This window comes from Nothobranchius furzeri, chromosome 18 (assembly GCF_043380555.1).
Source record: "Nothobranchius furzeri strain GRZ-AD chromosome 18, NfurGRZ-RIMD1, whole genome shotgun sequence".
NCBI classification, from domain to species: Eukaryota; Metazoa; Chordata; class Actinopteri; order Cyprinodontiformes; family Nothobranchiidae; genus Nothobranchius; species Nothobranchius furzeri.
The window spans coordinates 14,306,858-14,321,546 of NC_091758.1; the positions used below are offsets into that span (position 1 = coordinate 14,306,858).

A 14,689-nucleotide genomic window follows, 5' to 3' on the forward strand; every position below is an offset into this window, starting at 1 on the left:
CCACATCTGGACTGGTGGTCCAATCGAGTAGAGGCCTGGAGTCCCGAATGCTCTGAAAGGTGCCTCCTATCCGCTCCTCCTAGACCCTGGAACATCACCACCACTGCTCCAGAACCCCTAGAACTCACTCGATTCCCTACTGCTTACCACGACCTCCAACAGGTATTCAGCAAAGACAACACCTCCTCACTGCCACCACACCATCTATTCTACTGTGGCATTGACCTGTTACCCGGGGCTCCACTTCAATCCAGTCGTCTACAGTCTCTCTAAACCAGAGAGGGATAGCATGGAGAAATTGTCACGATGTAGATGTGGATGATGGCGGACCATGTGTGGCAGAGCTGACCAGGAGGTAAAAAATGCAGGCTTCAGTAAAATTAAAATGGTTTTAATGGAGGACTGGGAACGACAGGAACAAAACTCAAGGACTACAAGCAACAATGATCTGACAAAGGACAGGAGCAAAACAGGAGGTATAAATACAGGAGGCTAATTAGGGAAACATGGGCAGGTTAACGAGGGACAGGTGAGAACAATACGGACTAATCAGGGCAGGAGAGAAACACAGTCAGGAGGGCAGGGGCAGAACGTGACAGAAATATATTACAGAGTCCTTGGCTGCTGGCCCCATCAGGCCTTCCACATCACCCTTGGGTGCGGGATTTGTCTTTGCCCAGAAAAAGGATGGTACCCTTAGGCCATGTATAGACTACAGAGGATTCAACCAAATCACCGTTAAAAACAAACACCCTTTACCTCTGCGCTCCTCCATATTTGAGCCCATGCGGGATGCCACCATCTTTTCCAGACTGGACCTCCAAAAAGCCTATCACCTGGTGAGGATCCGGCAGGGTGACGAATGGAAAATGGCATTCAAGACTCCACTCGGGCATTTCGAATACCTGGTCATGCTGTTCAGACTTACCAATGACCCCGCTGTTTTCCAGGCCCTTGTCCACTCAGTGCTTGGTGACTATATCATTGACTTTGTAACTATCTATCTGGAAGACATTTTGAAATTTTCCAGGACGCAAACCATCCACCAGAGGCATGACAGAGGGGTGCTGCAACGACTCTTGGAGAATCGATTGTACGTACAGGCAGAGAAGTGCGAATTCCACGTGTCAACGATAAAGTTTCTGGGGTTTGTCATAGAGAGTGGTCGGTTAAAGGCAGACCCAGAAAAGGTCCAGGCCGTTACAAAATGGCCCACCCCTACTACCAGGAAACAGTTGCAGCAATTTTTGGGCTTTGCTAATTTTTACTGACGATTCATATGTAACTGCAGCCAGACTGTGGCTCATCTAACCCGCCTCACCTCTGTTTCTAAACCATTCTCTTGGTCCCCAGAACCCGAAGCTGCATTCGTGGTCCTCAAGAAAAAAATTGCAGATGCTTTGGCACTAACCAGACCAGACACCAGCCTACAGTTCACCCTGGAAGTGGATGCCTCTGATACCGGGGTTGGAGCTGTTCTGTCACAGGCATCCCCTTCCGACCATAAGCTTTACCCCTGTGACTTCTTTTCACGGTGCCTGACTCCAGCTGAAAGCAGGTATGATAGGTGACTGAGAGTTACTAGCAGTGAAGTTAACCCTCGAAGAATTGAGTTACTGGCTAGAGGGCTCTGAACTTCCATTAATCATCTGGACAGACCATTAAAACCTGGTCTACCTCAAGGAAGCCAAAAGGCTAAACCGTAGACATCATCAATGGTCACTGTTTTTCTCCAGATTCCACTTTATGATTTCTTATTGGCCAGGGTCCAAGAACACAAAACCCAACACCCTGTCTCGCCAGAACTCGCAGGATGACAAGCCTGGTCCCGCTACCATCATACCACCTTACTGTGTAGTAGGGGGACTTAACTGGGAGATAAGAGACCAGATCCTAGAGGCCCTCAAAACAGACCCAGGTCCAGGTAATGTTCTCCCGAACAGACTTTGTTCCACAGGGCCAGATGGGGAAAATCATCCACTGGGCCCACACCAGTAAATTCGCTATCCACCCTGGAGTGGGGCGTACCTTAGCGCTCATAAGACGCTCCTTCTGGTGGCCATCCCTATACAAAGACGTAAAGGATTACATCTCTGCTTGCCACATTTGTCCTCAACAAAAACGTAACAACCAACCTCCCGCCGGTCTGTTGTGTCCTCTTCCTACCCCTTCACGCCCTTGGTCACACATCGCTCTGGATTTTGTTTGTGGGTTACCAGACTCCCATGGTTTCAACTCCATCCTGACTATTGTTGATAATTTCTCTAAAGCCTGTCATCTGGTCCCTCTAAAATCTCTTCCCTCCTCTGTTGTCACTGCCTAGCTCCCGATCAAACATGTTTTCCGGCTCCATGGAATCCCTGAGGAGATCCTTTCAGACCGCGGTCCCCAGTTTGTCTCCAAGGTCTGGAAGGAGTTTGTGGCCTTCCTGGGGGCCCGTGTGGCCTTGACCTCAGGTTTTCACCCTCAGACCAATGGACAATGCAAGTGCATGAATCAGGAGCTGGGTGCCATGCTGCGTTGTTTCTGCTCTACCAACCCATCTGCCTGGAGTACCCAACTCAACTGGGTGGAGTATGCCCACAACAGCCATGTGTCCTCGGCTACAGGTCATTCTCCGTTCGAATCCTTGCTTGGCTATCAACCCTCACTATTCCCTTCCCAGACACGCAGTGCCACAACTGTACCTCAGTTTCTTCACCGGGCTCGGCGCGCATGGGCCACAACCAGGGCAGCCCTTCAACGTACGGTGGATAAGAATTGACGCCTGGCCCATCGTCACCGCCGCCCGGCTCCTACCCACACCCCAGGTCAGATGGTTTGGTTGTCCGCGAGGGACGTTCCCCTCAAAGCTACTTCCAGGAAGTTGGCTCCACTCTTCATTGGCCTCTTCAGGGTTTCAGCAGCGCCCAGTCCAACTACCGTCCGCCTGGACCTCCCACAGTCCCTCTGGATCCACCCTACGTTTCACCTTTCCTTGGTCAAGCCCTTGGTCACCAGTCCCTTGTGCCCCGCTCCGCTTCCTCCTGCCCGGCTCTACAAGGGGGGCCTCGTCTATCAGGTCCGTCGGATCGTCGACTCCCATTACACATGGTCAGGGCCTGCAGTACCTGGTCGACTAGGAGTGGTGCGGTCCGGAGGAAAGGTCCTGGATTCCCCGGTCGTTCATCGAGGACCCGTCCCTCATCGCTGACTTCGAGGCCTCCAAGGCCACTGCTGGGATGCCAGGGTGCGTCCGTTGAGTGGGAGGTACTGTCATGAGCCAAGGTGAGCCACCTGTCCATAGACAATCTTTGAGCCTTCTTTCAAGTGGGAGAGACGGAGAGGCAGCAGCTGAATCCAATCATCACTCATTGGGTCAGGTTTAAAAGGACGATGAGGACACCACACTTCGCTGGATGATTGCTACAGTTTTAGTAGTATCAGCCACTAGTTCTAGTTTCTTGGATTACTCTCATTTTGTCTTTGATCGTTTTTTGGTCTGGATTTTTCGCGTAGTTTTTGACTGTCTCCTCTCATCACTTCAGGCACCATCAACACCGCTTTACAATTACCATTGTAGCGTTGTTAATCTACAAAACTAGAATTTAAGTGGTTGCTATTTCAACTTTGTTAAATTCTGAGAAAGATCAAAGGAATTGGCAATGAAACTTTATATATATATATATATATATATATATATATATATATATATTTATCCACGGATATTTATATAATCGAGAGAAGTTCATACACCAACTGGCTTGGTCTATATTTAATCAAAAGATTAATATTTATTTTAAGAGATTTAAATTAATAGCAAAAGTTTATTTATTAATTCAGAAGATCTAAAGAGATCTTTGCTCGTTCAGTGATCAATGTACACCAATCTGTGTTTTATTTCAAAGAAGAGTCAGTTTTAAAAAGTGAAGAATTTATTACTAACAATTTAAAAGACAAGTCAGTATAAAAGCTTTGGTATTAAAACTTGGTATTAAAGCAACCTGTGTCTGGATGAAACTAAGCATGAAGCGTGTGTGTTTGAATGTGTGAATGTAGGTCTCAGACGGTTTTTATCTTAGAGAGAGAAAAACGTGTTCTGGGTGAAAGAGTTTGGTTTGCAGTTAAGCTAAATTATTTCTTAATAAAACAGGCATACAGACGCAATCTCGTGTTCTACCTCACCGTTCAGACGACCCTCTGTTTGGATCCGGAGGCCAAGGGAGGGTGTTGATCAGCCTCTGGGTACCCGGTCCGGTAGGGTAGACCAGTGGTACCGACTCTCTGGTCCTAGAGTTGCCGCAGGCACACAGGTGGATGGTTTTGTGTCTTAAAATTAACTCTGAAGGAGTTTTGCGTCAGCTTTGCTGCAGATGGCGTTTCTGTTGAAGCAATTCTATCGGTGTGACAGAAAAGCTTTAGTAGAGGTTTCGAACGGCTGACTCGATCATCTGGACTCTCGTGCCACGGAGAGAATTTGGTGAGCTCAAGAACTGAACTTGAACTGAGGAGTTAGGTTTTATGAGACGGCCGGTAATCTTATTCTAACGAATTAGATTTTGACATGTAGATTTAACATACCTCAGAACACGCCCTCTCAGAGACAGAAAGCTCTGGTGTTATGGAACAAAGACATGTGAGTGCAGTTACCTTAACCTGATAAACTGTGTCCTGCATGGTGTGTATAACTGCACATGATCTTCTTGTCACTGTTAAACATTATTGATTATCATCAATAATAATTATTATTAACCAAAGAATAATAATTCATTTCAGTTATTAAATACATTTATAATGAACCATGATGATTATTTATGAACATTGTAATAGACAGTGAAAAGAGTTTATTAAAAAATGATTATTTTAAATCTTGAAGTGTCCTTCGTCTTGCGGACGGAGCAGCAGTCAGATAAAGCCAGCCATATTAAAGATGGTTTACAGCAGACTTTGTGTCTCCTGTGATGGATAATCTGTTGGTAGAAGTACAGCCAGGACAGCTTGACCCAGCTGAGGAAGTGTGACCTTTGGGTCACAAATGAGGCCATTCATGTCGCTACACCATAACCCTCTGGATCACCTTGAACAACGTCTCTTCTTCCACCTCTGACCGACCGCTCTCTCTACGCTCTCCTACCCCTCCTGTTGGACTCTGAACCTCGGCTCACTGCCTCCCCCCATGCTCAACAGGTCTCGCCTCCTGTACGTCCTGAACAATCCAAACCCACCAAGCTATTTCACCTCCCAGGACTCACCTGCCTCTCTCCTCCTCAGACTCCCTCCTGCCCCGCTTCGCTCTCACCGGACTTCCCGGTGCACCCTTAGTTCCAGTTTTGCATAGATAAATAATCTTTCTTTCTACTTAACTTGTCATGTTGATTCTGCATGTCTTCGGTTAAGCACCTTCCTCAGAACATGACAGTATGTTCTCAACAGGAGAACAAAATGGAGACGGGAGGTCCGGAGCAGAGTGGACCAAAAGTGGGGCAAGTTAACATACTGAGGCAGAGTTAAGCAAATTTTAAGATGAGGCATCAAACTTTGCATGCATGCTTACATTGGATGGCAGTGAGGACGATGTTCAAAGGGAGAAGCCGGCAGGAGTAGTGCTCTGATGGAACACTGGGACCGCAGCAGCATGAGAGTGAGTGAGTACAGCGAGGCAGAGGGCATCAGTGAATAAAAGACTCATTTGACTTTTGATATCACATGTCAGCACAGTTATGATAGTTTGCATTAAAATAGCATTTTTGCTCAGTATTTCTTCTCAAATTTTCTATGAAAAAAGTTTATTGAAAAAGTGATTTTTTGTCTTTTCCTGAAGATTAGTCTTGGAAAGGCGGGTCGTCTTATAATTGGTGTCGTTCTATATTCGGGTCAATACAATATTTGTGTGGGCCTCCATTGACCTCCATTCATTTTGGTGACTCCACTATGCACCCATATCCTAACCTTAACCAATGGGGTCCTGTTCCTAAACTAACCCAAACTAAAATTTAATTTACACCTTACCTCTAAAACCAAGTTTTAGGGTGCTTAGCATAGTGTGGACCAGCAAGATGTCCCCACAATGCAGAAATTTCCACATATTACAGGTTAAAGTTCAAATTTGTCCACTTAAACACAAAAAGACAAGTACACACACGCACACACACTCAAACAAAATAAACACGCAGTTCAGAGGAGGAAGTGCAGCTACAGTAGCCCACATGCATCAAAAAGGCTGTGAAAACACCACACCAGCTTTCAGCCATCTGCAAATTTTATTTACTTTTTCTGTTGCTTTCTGCAGGCAGCGTCTCCCTCAGGTTGTAGGGTGCCCTCTGCCATTGTTCTGTGAATATATGTTAAATGAGTTGTTTATAAATGGTAAATGGCCTGTATTTGATATAGCGCCTTCTAGAGTCCTGGAACCCCCCAAGGTGCTTTACAACACAATCAGTCATTCACCCATTCACACCCTGGTGGGGATGAGCTACGATGTAGCCACAGCTGCCCTGGGGTGCACTGACAGAGGCGAGGCTGCCGAGCACTGGCGCCACCGGTCCCTCCGACCACCACCAGCAGGCAAGGTGGGTTAAGTGTCTTGCCCAAGGACGTGACAGACTGAGCGGGGCTCGAACCTGCAGCCTTCCGATTACGGGGCGAGCACTTAACTCCTGTGCCACCGTCGCCCCCGGAAGGGGAACATCCATACATACGGGCCTAAGTCTGCCTGTGAAAGTGTCAGAGAGAGGCTTCCCTATATAAATATAATATATTATAATCATATAATTACTTGTTGTGTATTTACAATAATTTCATTCAGACCAAAACAAGCTGCTTGTCTGGCGGATTTCTGGTCTCAACAGGGTCAATGCCGGAGGTAGAAGTGAGCCCAGCTCTCCCTGTTAGCTGCTGCTGCTGACTGAAGCATCAAACCGAGGCCCATCTATGGCACCAGAACACTTGAGTGGTCTGACCGTCATAAGTTCAGCCTAGCTTGGAAGCAGCACAGCATCAGATGACCTCATTGGTGACTTTCCATCCAGATAAACGAGATGAGTGCATCTGCTAAAGGCTTCTGCTGTTGTTGAACAAGGTTGTTCATTCACTCTGTGCACACTAAGATGTAAACCTGAATGACACTAATGCCTCTGCATGTGGTGTGATTCTGTTGATCCAGACATGTAGTCTGGTACCTGTTTGTCTCAGGTTCAGGTGGATGATGATGCCTGTTCTTTTCATCTAACGTGAAAGAAAGAAAGAAAGAAAGAAAGAAAGAAAGAAAGAAAGAAAGAAAGAAAGAAAGAAAGAAAGAAAGAAAGAAAGAAAGAAAGAAAGAAAGAAAGAAAGAAAGAAAGAAAGAAAGAAAGAAAGAAAGAAAGAAAGAAAGAAAGAAAGCGATCTTTTATTTCGCGCCTCTCAAGATAAAAAACACAAAACAGAATTAAAATACAAGAACGCCTCCTCTAAGTCGGAGAATGTTAATTGGGTTTCGAGGTTCAGCATAGCAGCTCCTTGTAATAACAGCAGCAGTTGTGGTGGAAGCATGTTTATGTGACCGTGGTAACGCTTTACTAACTGTGACCTGATCCATCATAATAAGTCCTAGAATATTTTATGCAGTCATGTCTCATGCATCAGTTTTCATTTGTGCAAAAAAATTAAATGTGACTTAATAGAAAAATTAGTTATCCAATTTTTCAACAATTCAGATTAAAAAATCCATTTTACCAAGACTCGGGATCACTTGTCCAGCGTGTCCTGAACTCTGGCACAAGAAGAGCAGCAGCAGCTCTGGATCACGAGCCTTCATCAGTGGTTGATTTGCTCTTCTGACTGGGTGAAGTTAGCTTACATTTGCAGGTGATTTTGTGCATTTTCTACATAAACAGAGAGGAGAAAAGCAGCTCCATTTGCAGAAATAACCCACAGGAGGCTGAACGGCGGTAGATCTCCGGGTCTCTTCTCCACTGCTGAGATTACAGTCCACATTTCTAAGACACTAACATTTTCCTGGGTATTGTTTCTTTGCATCTGTTTTAATATGAGCTGCCTTTAAGCTGCCTCTCAGTTTGTTCTTGTCTTTTGTGGACATTAAAAATGGCGCAGCACTCCCGTAATGCCTTCAGAATCAGAAGGTTTTATTTCCTAATGTGTGAGAAATCACAGCACTAGGAATTTGCTGCGGTACTTGGTGCAAAGAAGATAAAAATAAGAGATGAATGGAAATAATTTGAGAAGTAGCTACCATATGTACAGTGTAGGCACTGATCAGAGCGGATCAGTTCAGGTGCAAACACAACACCGGGTCATGTGACTGGAACCAAGCGACTGGAGAGGGCAGACCTAGGATCGTCGTTCATGAGACCAACCGCAGAGGGGAAGAAACTGTTCTTGTGGTGAGAGGTTCTGGTCCGAACGGACCTGAGCCACCTGCCAGATGGGAGCAAGTAAAAAACACTGTGTCCAGGGTGACACGGGTCAGCTGCTATCCGACCTGCACGACTCAATGTCCTGGAGGTGTACAGGTCCTGACCTTCTCAGCAGCGCGTACGACATGCTGCAGCCTCTTCTTGTCCCTGATGGTGGCTCCAGCGTACCACACGGGGATTGAAGAGGTGAGGATGGACTCGATGGCTGCGGTGTAGAAATGCCTCATCGACTGTACCGATGGGTAGAATTTCTTCAGCTGCCTCAGGAAGTTCATCCTCTGCTGGGCCTTTTATGATGGAGGTGATGGTGGGCTCCCAGTTGAGGTCCTGGGTGATGGTGTCAGCTCCAAAGCCCTACAGGGAACTTTTTACTGACTGGCTTATTGAACTGGCCTGTATTGGAATGCTCACGTGAAGCGCCTTGAGATGACTCTTGTCGTGATTTGGCGCTTTCTAAATAAACTGAATCGAATTGCACACATCTGGATTGAGTAGGGCTGATGTGACTGGCATCCAGTGGAGAAAAGTGAGGAGTTCAGTTTGTTCACCACAGAGGTGACTACAGGTTCACCGATTCTTCAACAGCTGCACATTCTTCAGCTTATTCTGATATCATTTAAACCCAGTGATGGTTGTAATCTAGTTATTATACCTTAGTGATGATTACCTGAGCCACAGAATCAGGGTTACAGCAGGACTAAGGAAATGATCAGGAACTTTAACTGGTTCCAGTTGGATAACCGGAGGATGATTTAGGAAGATGGGAGATCTTGACAAAGATAAAACTGATTTATGTGCGGTGAACAGGTGAGCGATCCCTTCCATGGTCTCTTGACCACTACCTGACACACTAAGTGCTGTCAGCGACATTGATTGGTTGCGTAGAGTGAACTGGACAGTGCTAGTCATTCTTTAGCTGTAGTTACCACTTGTTACCTGTTACTGAATGGGCTGCATTATTAAATGGTTCAGAATAAATGATGTGTTTTGAACGTAGAAAAAATGCTGGAGGTGCTGCCTTTTATCTGGTCCTCTCACTGGTGCTCTTCAGCCAAGGGATCCACATGAATGTTGGGCAAAAGGAGATCCGAGGCACTCAGGAGATGCAAAATTCCAAAAATGTTGCAGCCTTTGAGCGCCTCAGATCTCCTTTTGCCCAACATAAATTATGTGTTTATTTTATTTATTGTTCAGATTAGATTTTATTTAATTATTTAATTTTATTTTATTTGCTGTTCACAGAGAATGTGGAGAAGTGCACACTTGCAGTTAGAAGGATCTCTGATTATAACCTAATAATTACCTAATGTATGATTTATACATGCTTATGCAATGTTAAACATAAATGATGCATTGGTCTCATAATGTCAGTAGTGTAAAGTTTACGACAAACCAGGCTTTTCTCATGAAACCAGAACCTACAGAACCACGTTCTCTTTGTGTTCCTCAGCTCTGACCGCAGCAGCGGGACGCGGCCAGCTTGCCATCTGCAGGCTGTTGTTGGATCAGGGGGCAGCTGCAGAGCAAAGCAACAGGCAGGGGCTCAGTCCGCTGTCCAGCGCTGTGAGACAAGGTCACTCACAGGTAACACACTCAGGCACACACACACACACACACACACACACACACACACACACACACACACACACACACACACACACACACACACACACACACACACACACACACACACACACACACAGATACCAGGGACAGATACAAACAACTCTCGCACAAAAGCACACACACAGCAACACAATCATACACACACACAGGCACACACATGAACACACCAGAGACACACACACGAACACTAGCGGTTTATGAAAGGTTAGAGGTCATGTGCAGGTCCAGGTGAAAAGATGGAACCCTTGTTTGGAACAGAGAGATGTTAAATATGTTCCAGACCCTGTCCTGAGACGCTGTGTAGACCACCAGTGGGTGAAACGGAGCTAACCCATTATTTGTTGATGTTGTGCTCACATAGAGTTTGACTAGATCTAAACATTCAAGCCAGGCCTTTTGTTTTTTCCATGCATTTTGTTAGCCTGCTTTTTATTGTGCCATTGTTTCTTTGAACAAGACCAGCAGATTGTGGGAATTTTTCCTCGTTTAGGGCACATATTGGCCTGATTTTTGAGGCAATTTTATAGATCGTATGTTGAAAAAATTCTCCTAAAAGGCTGTAAATAAAATGCTGTAAATGTGTGGTTCACTCCAAGAGACACACACACCTTGCTCCAGCAAACACTTCAAAGGCATGCCCCAGCCAACAGCAAAATACAGAACAGAGCTTTTATCTGACCACAACACAACTCCAAGCCAAATTAAAATTAAAAGTTTGACCAAAATGCACCAAAATGCAAAGCCACTAACAGCACGACACCATTCACACAGTTTATGAGGAAAAATAGAGGAAAGTTAGTGTGAGAGCTCTCAGAAACAAAGTTATGGCCAACAAGACATGGATAACAAAATTATCTTTGTTATAATAATATAACAGCATTCATACGTTCATTTATATAAAATTTCTAATTTATTAATATAAAATGACTTCTTATTTCATTTTCCTTTAATTTCTTAGTTTTACTTCTCATTTTGACTTTGTATAACACACTTTTTGACTCCTTCACGAGTAAACTCTTCATTTTAGCTTTTTATCATTACCTCTACAGGATTAAATGTTTTATTTTAGTCGTTTATTTTAAATACCAATCACTCACTTTGATTAGGTGTAAAAGGAAAACAGACTTAATTCAATTCAAGTTTATTTATATAGCGCCAAATCGCGACAAGAGTCGTCTCAAGGCACTTCACATAATAAACATTCCAATTCAGGTCAGTTCATTAAGCCAATCAGAAATAATGTTTCCTATATAAGGAACTTACTGATCAGCCTCTCCCCTGGGACGTGTGGATCAAACCGAGCCATACGTAGGAGCGGACACGATGGGAGACAACGTCCAAGCAGCTAGCCCATGGGACAATGGAAGCCCCGGGACTTTAAAGCCGTGCCATTGCAGCCCTTCGACGACATCCCTCAGCAGCCCCTGTACGCCAAGTCACGGCACCAAAATGTTGGGTATTTTTAAATCCTGACACGTAACCCTGAAATGAACCACACAGGAGAGGAAGTCAGTAGGGTTTTTTTTACATGGGGTACAGCGGAGAGAGACAAGCCGAGAGCCTGTCCAAGGCCCTCGTTCGATCTACTCTGGCCTCCTCCCTGCATCATAGCTAGTTTTGTTTAAACACAGGCAAGCAGAGACAAAGGATGATCCATCACTGTCCACACTTAACCAATAACAAACACTGTTGCTTCTATCTAAGGCGGGACCTTCTAAAAAGGAAGTCTCAAGTTACAGGGGTGGCTACTAGCTTCCCTGTTGCCAAGCAGACCCTTCCCAACCCCCTACAGATAGACATCAGGCCGCTTTCCACAGTAATAGAGAGAATGAGAAAGAACTCTGTGGCTTACTTATTAACATATGATTACTTAAAAAGGAGCATTTAAGACAGTAATACATAAAAAATCTCCAACATATATATATATATATATATATATATATATATATATATATATATGTGTGTGTGTGTGTGTGTGTGTGTGTGTGTGTGTGTGTGTGTGTGTGTGTGTGTGTGTGTGTGTGTGTGATCTAAAAAGCATCTGTTTGTCTCTATCAGGTGGTCGAGCTGTTACTGAACCACGATGTTGAGTTGAACCGGGTTGATCAGCAGGGTCGAACGGCTCTGATGACGGCAGCCTCAGAAGGACATTTAACAGCTGCCCAGCTGCTGCTGGACCATGGTAACTTCCACCTCACATCCAGCTAAGCTTGGTTATCCATGGGTGATTTCACACAGAGGCTACATGACTTATTAAAGGGGTTTACATTCAGACTGAGTTCTTACTCACAACAAACCCAATAAATAGGTTGGCAAAACCGTGATTTAAATACTATCAACTACTATCATAGTTGGTTCCAATCTTATCTCAAAGACAGGAGTTATGTTGTTACTAATGGTGATCACAAATCAAAGCTCTTCAATCTCTACATGCTCCCAGTGGGTCAGGTCATAAACAATAACAACATTGTCTATCATGTTATGCAGATGACACCCAGATCTACGTAGACTGTGGTCCTTTAGACTCACTCTATCAGAGTTTGGAGCAAGTTATGGATTGGATGCAACCAATCGTCCTCCAGTTAAACAAAGACACGACTGAAGTTATGGTCTTTGGAAATCAGAAGGATAGGATGGAGGTTATTGCTCAGTTTGGCTCCAGAGGAATAAAGACAAAGACCCAGGTTAGAAATCTTGGAGTCATAATTGATTCAGACCTGAGCTTCACTGGTCACATTTAGGCTAGAACTAGATCAGCGTTTTATCATCTGCATCAAATAGTGCAACTCAGGGGTCTCATGTCCAGACAGGACCTCACACACACGAACACTAGCTGTTTATGAAAGGTCAGAGGTCATGTGCAGGTCCAGGTGAAAAGATGGAACCCTTGTTTGGAACAGAGAGAGGTGTTAAAATATGTTCCAGACCCTGTCCTTGGTGGCACACAACTTTCGGAACACGAAAAAACTTTAGTTTTTTTCCCGATTGGAGCGATTGCTACAACCGTAGACCGCACAGACTTTGGGCATTTCGAGGCAGAGTGAACAAAGCAACAACGTTTCTGTTCAGCGGCATCTACTTCCTGACCCCCATGCACGACACGCCCACAGCAAAGTAGATGCAAAGTCATCTGAAACCCAGCAATAACTGAAATTGCCTTGCCTTTGTAATGTGGAACTTTGCATTAAAACCGAATTAGAATTAGCCAACTGTGATCCCCACATCTTTAATGGTTCTTTCTATTTCTGTCTCCAGGCTCATCTCTGGACCAGGCTGACAGGGAGGGCTTAACGGCGCTGAGCTGGGCGTGTCTGAAAGGCCAGCTCTTATTGGTCAGGGAGCTGGTGGAGAGAGGAGCTGACACCGCTCACGCTGACCGCAGCGGGCGCACTCCTCTTGACCTGGCAGCTTTCTGTGGTGACCCTGAAGTGGTTTGTGAAGCCCATCTTACTAAAGCCGGGCTGTTTTAAGTAAAGCCATCCAGTAGTGAAAATCTTTTAATAAAATTCTTTTTTGCTAAGAATTTTTATGGAATTTTGTTGAGATCTTACTAAAGTACTGTGAAACTCCTCTCTACTTAAAGTTAATTAAAACAGATTCATTAGTTATTTGACTGAAAACAAAGCTAGAATGCCTATATTATAGTTATGTCTGTGAAGGTTCTCAGTCATCTAGGTCATTGTAGTCTAATGAGCTTTGAAAGAAAAGTGTCTGGACCTCTTTGAGTTGCTTGAAGACGTTTCACCTCTCATCCGAGAGGCTTCTTCAGTTCTAAGGTCAAATGGTGGAGAGTCCCAGATTTAAACCCAGTGAGAGTTTCCCCCCGAAGAGGGAACAAAAGACCCCCTGATGATCTTCTACATAAACACATGAGCCAAGGTGTGAGGGTGGGTGTGGGTCCAATTCAGCCAGAGTTTCGGGTGAGCTCCTGGGCCATCTGACCTCAGGAATTCACATGATACGGTGGGGCCAGGCTTCACAATGAGCTCACCCAAGCAACTCAAAGAAGTCCAGACGCTTTTCTTTCAAAGCTCATTAGACTATATTATAGTAACATTTTAAAGTTGTTGCCTGTAGCGTGACATCATCTAGGAGAGGTGGAGAAGCATATAAAATTTGAATATCTGTAGCTATGCCCCTGCTCCCCCTCCTCTGGAAGGAGCTAAACCACGCCCTATACGACATGGGAAAGTGGAGTCAGCAGAAAGAGCTGAAACAATAGACTGATGCTACGCTAATGACTTAGCTACAATGCACACAAGATCAATTCCTTCTCGTTGCCCCCAGAGTGAAGCTTGAAGTTTACAGACTGGCGTTAACTCATTGCAGATCTAGTTAGCCAGTGCTATATAGGACTTGTGATCGTGACATCATCACCGATGCAGCCGCACTGTTGGAGGCGTGTGAGTCCTACTTGTTGCTTGTTACTACTGTAAACAGCGCGCTCAGTCTTGTTCTTGCAGCTTAAATAAATCCATTATTGATTTGGTCGATATATTACACAACTCTAGTAAATCGTTGCTGTGTTGTGGGGTGGCAAATGTGATCGCCAGGGGAAAAGGGTGGAAAACAAGATAACTTTTCACCGTTTTCCTGCTTAGAGGCAAAACCACGGAGACCAAGTATCTAGCATTAACAAGTCTCGTTGGCTCACTTGGATCGCTGCTGTA

The 14,689-nt window shown here is 44.8% G+C and overlaps 1 protein-coding gene across 5 annotated transcripts in view; it reads left to right on the forward strand.

Annotated features, from left to right (window-relative positions):
* The window catches only part of LOC107391813 (protein TANC2), a 192,166-nt gene that overhangs the window by 165,054 nt on the left and 12,423 nt on the right, over positions 1-14,689 (forward strand). For all 5 annotated transcript variants that reach the window (XM_070546985.1, XM_070546984.1, XM_070546986.1 and 2 more), the window contains 3 exons: positions 9,844-9,977; positions 12,078-12,201; positions 13,275-13,450. In XM_070546985.1, coding sequence (XP_070403086.1) covers positions 9,844-9,977; positions 12,078-12,201; positions 13,275-13,450 — 434 coding nt within the window. The remainder of the gene's footprint in view (positions 1-9,843; positions 9,978-12,077; positions 12,202-13,274; positions 13,451-14,689) is intronic.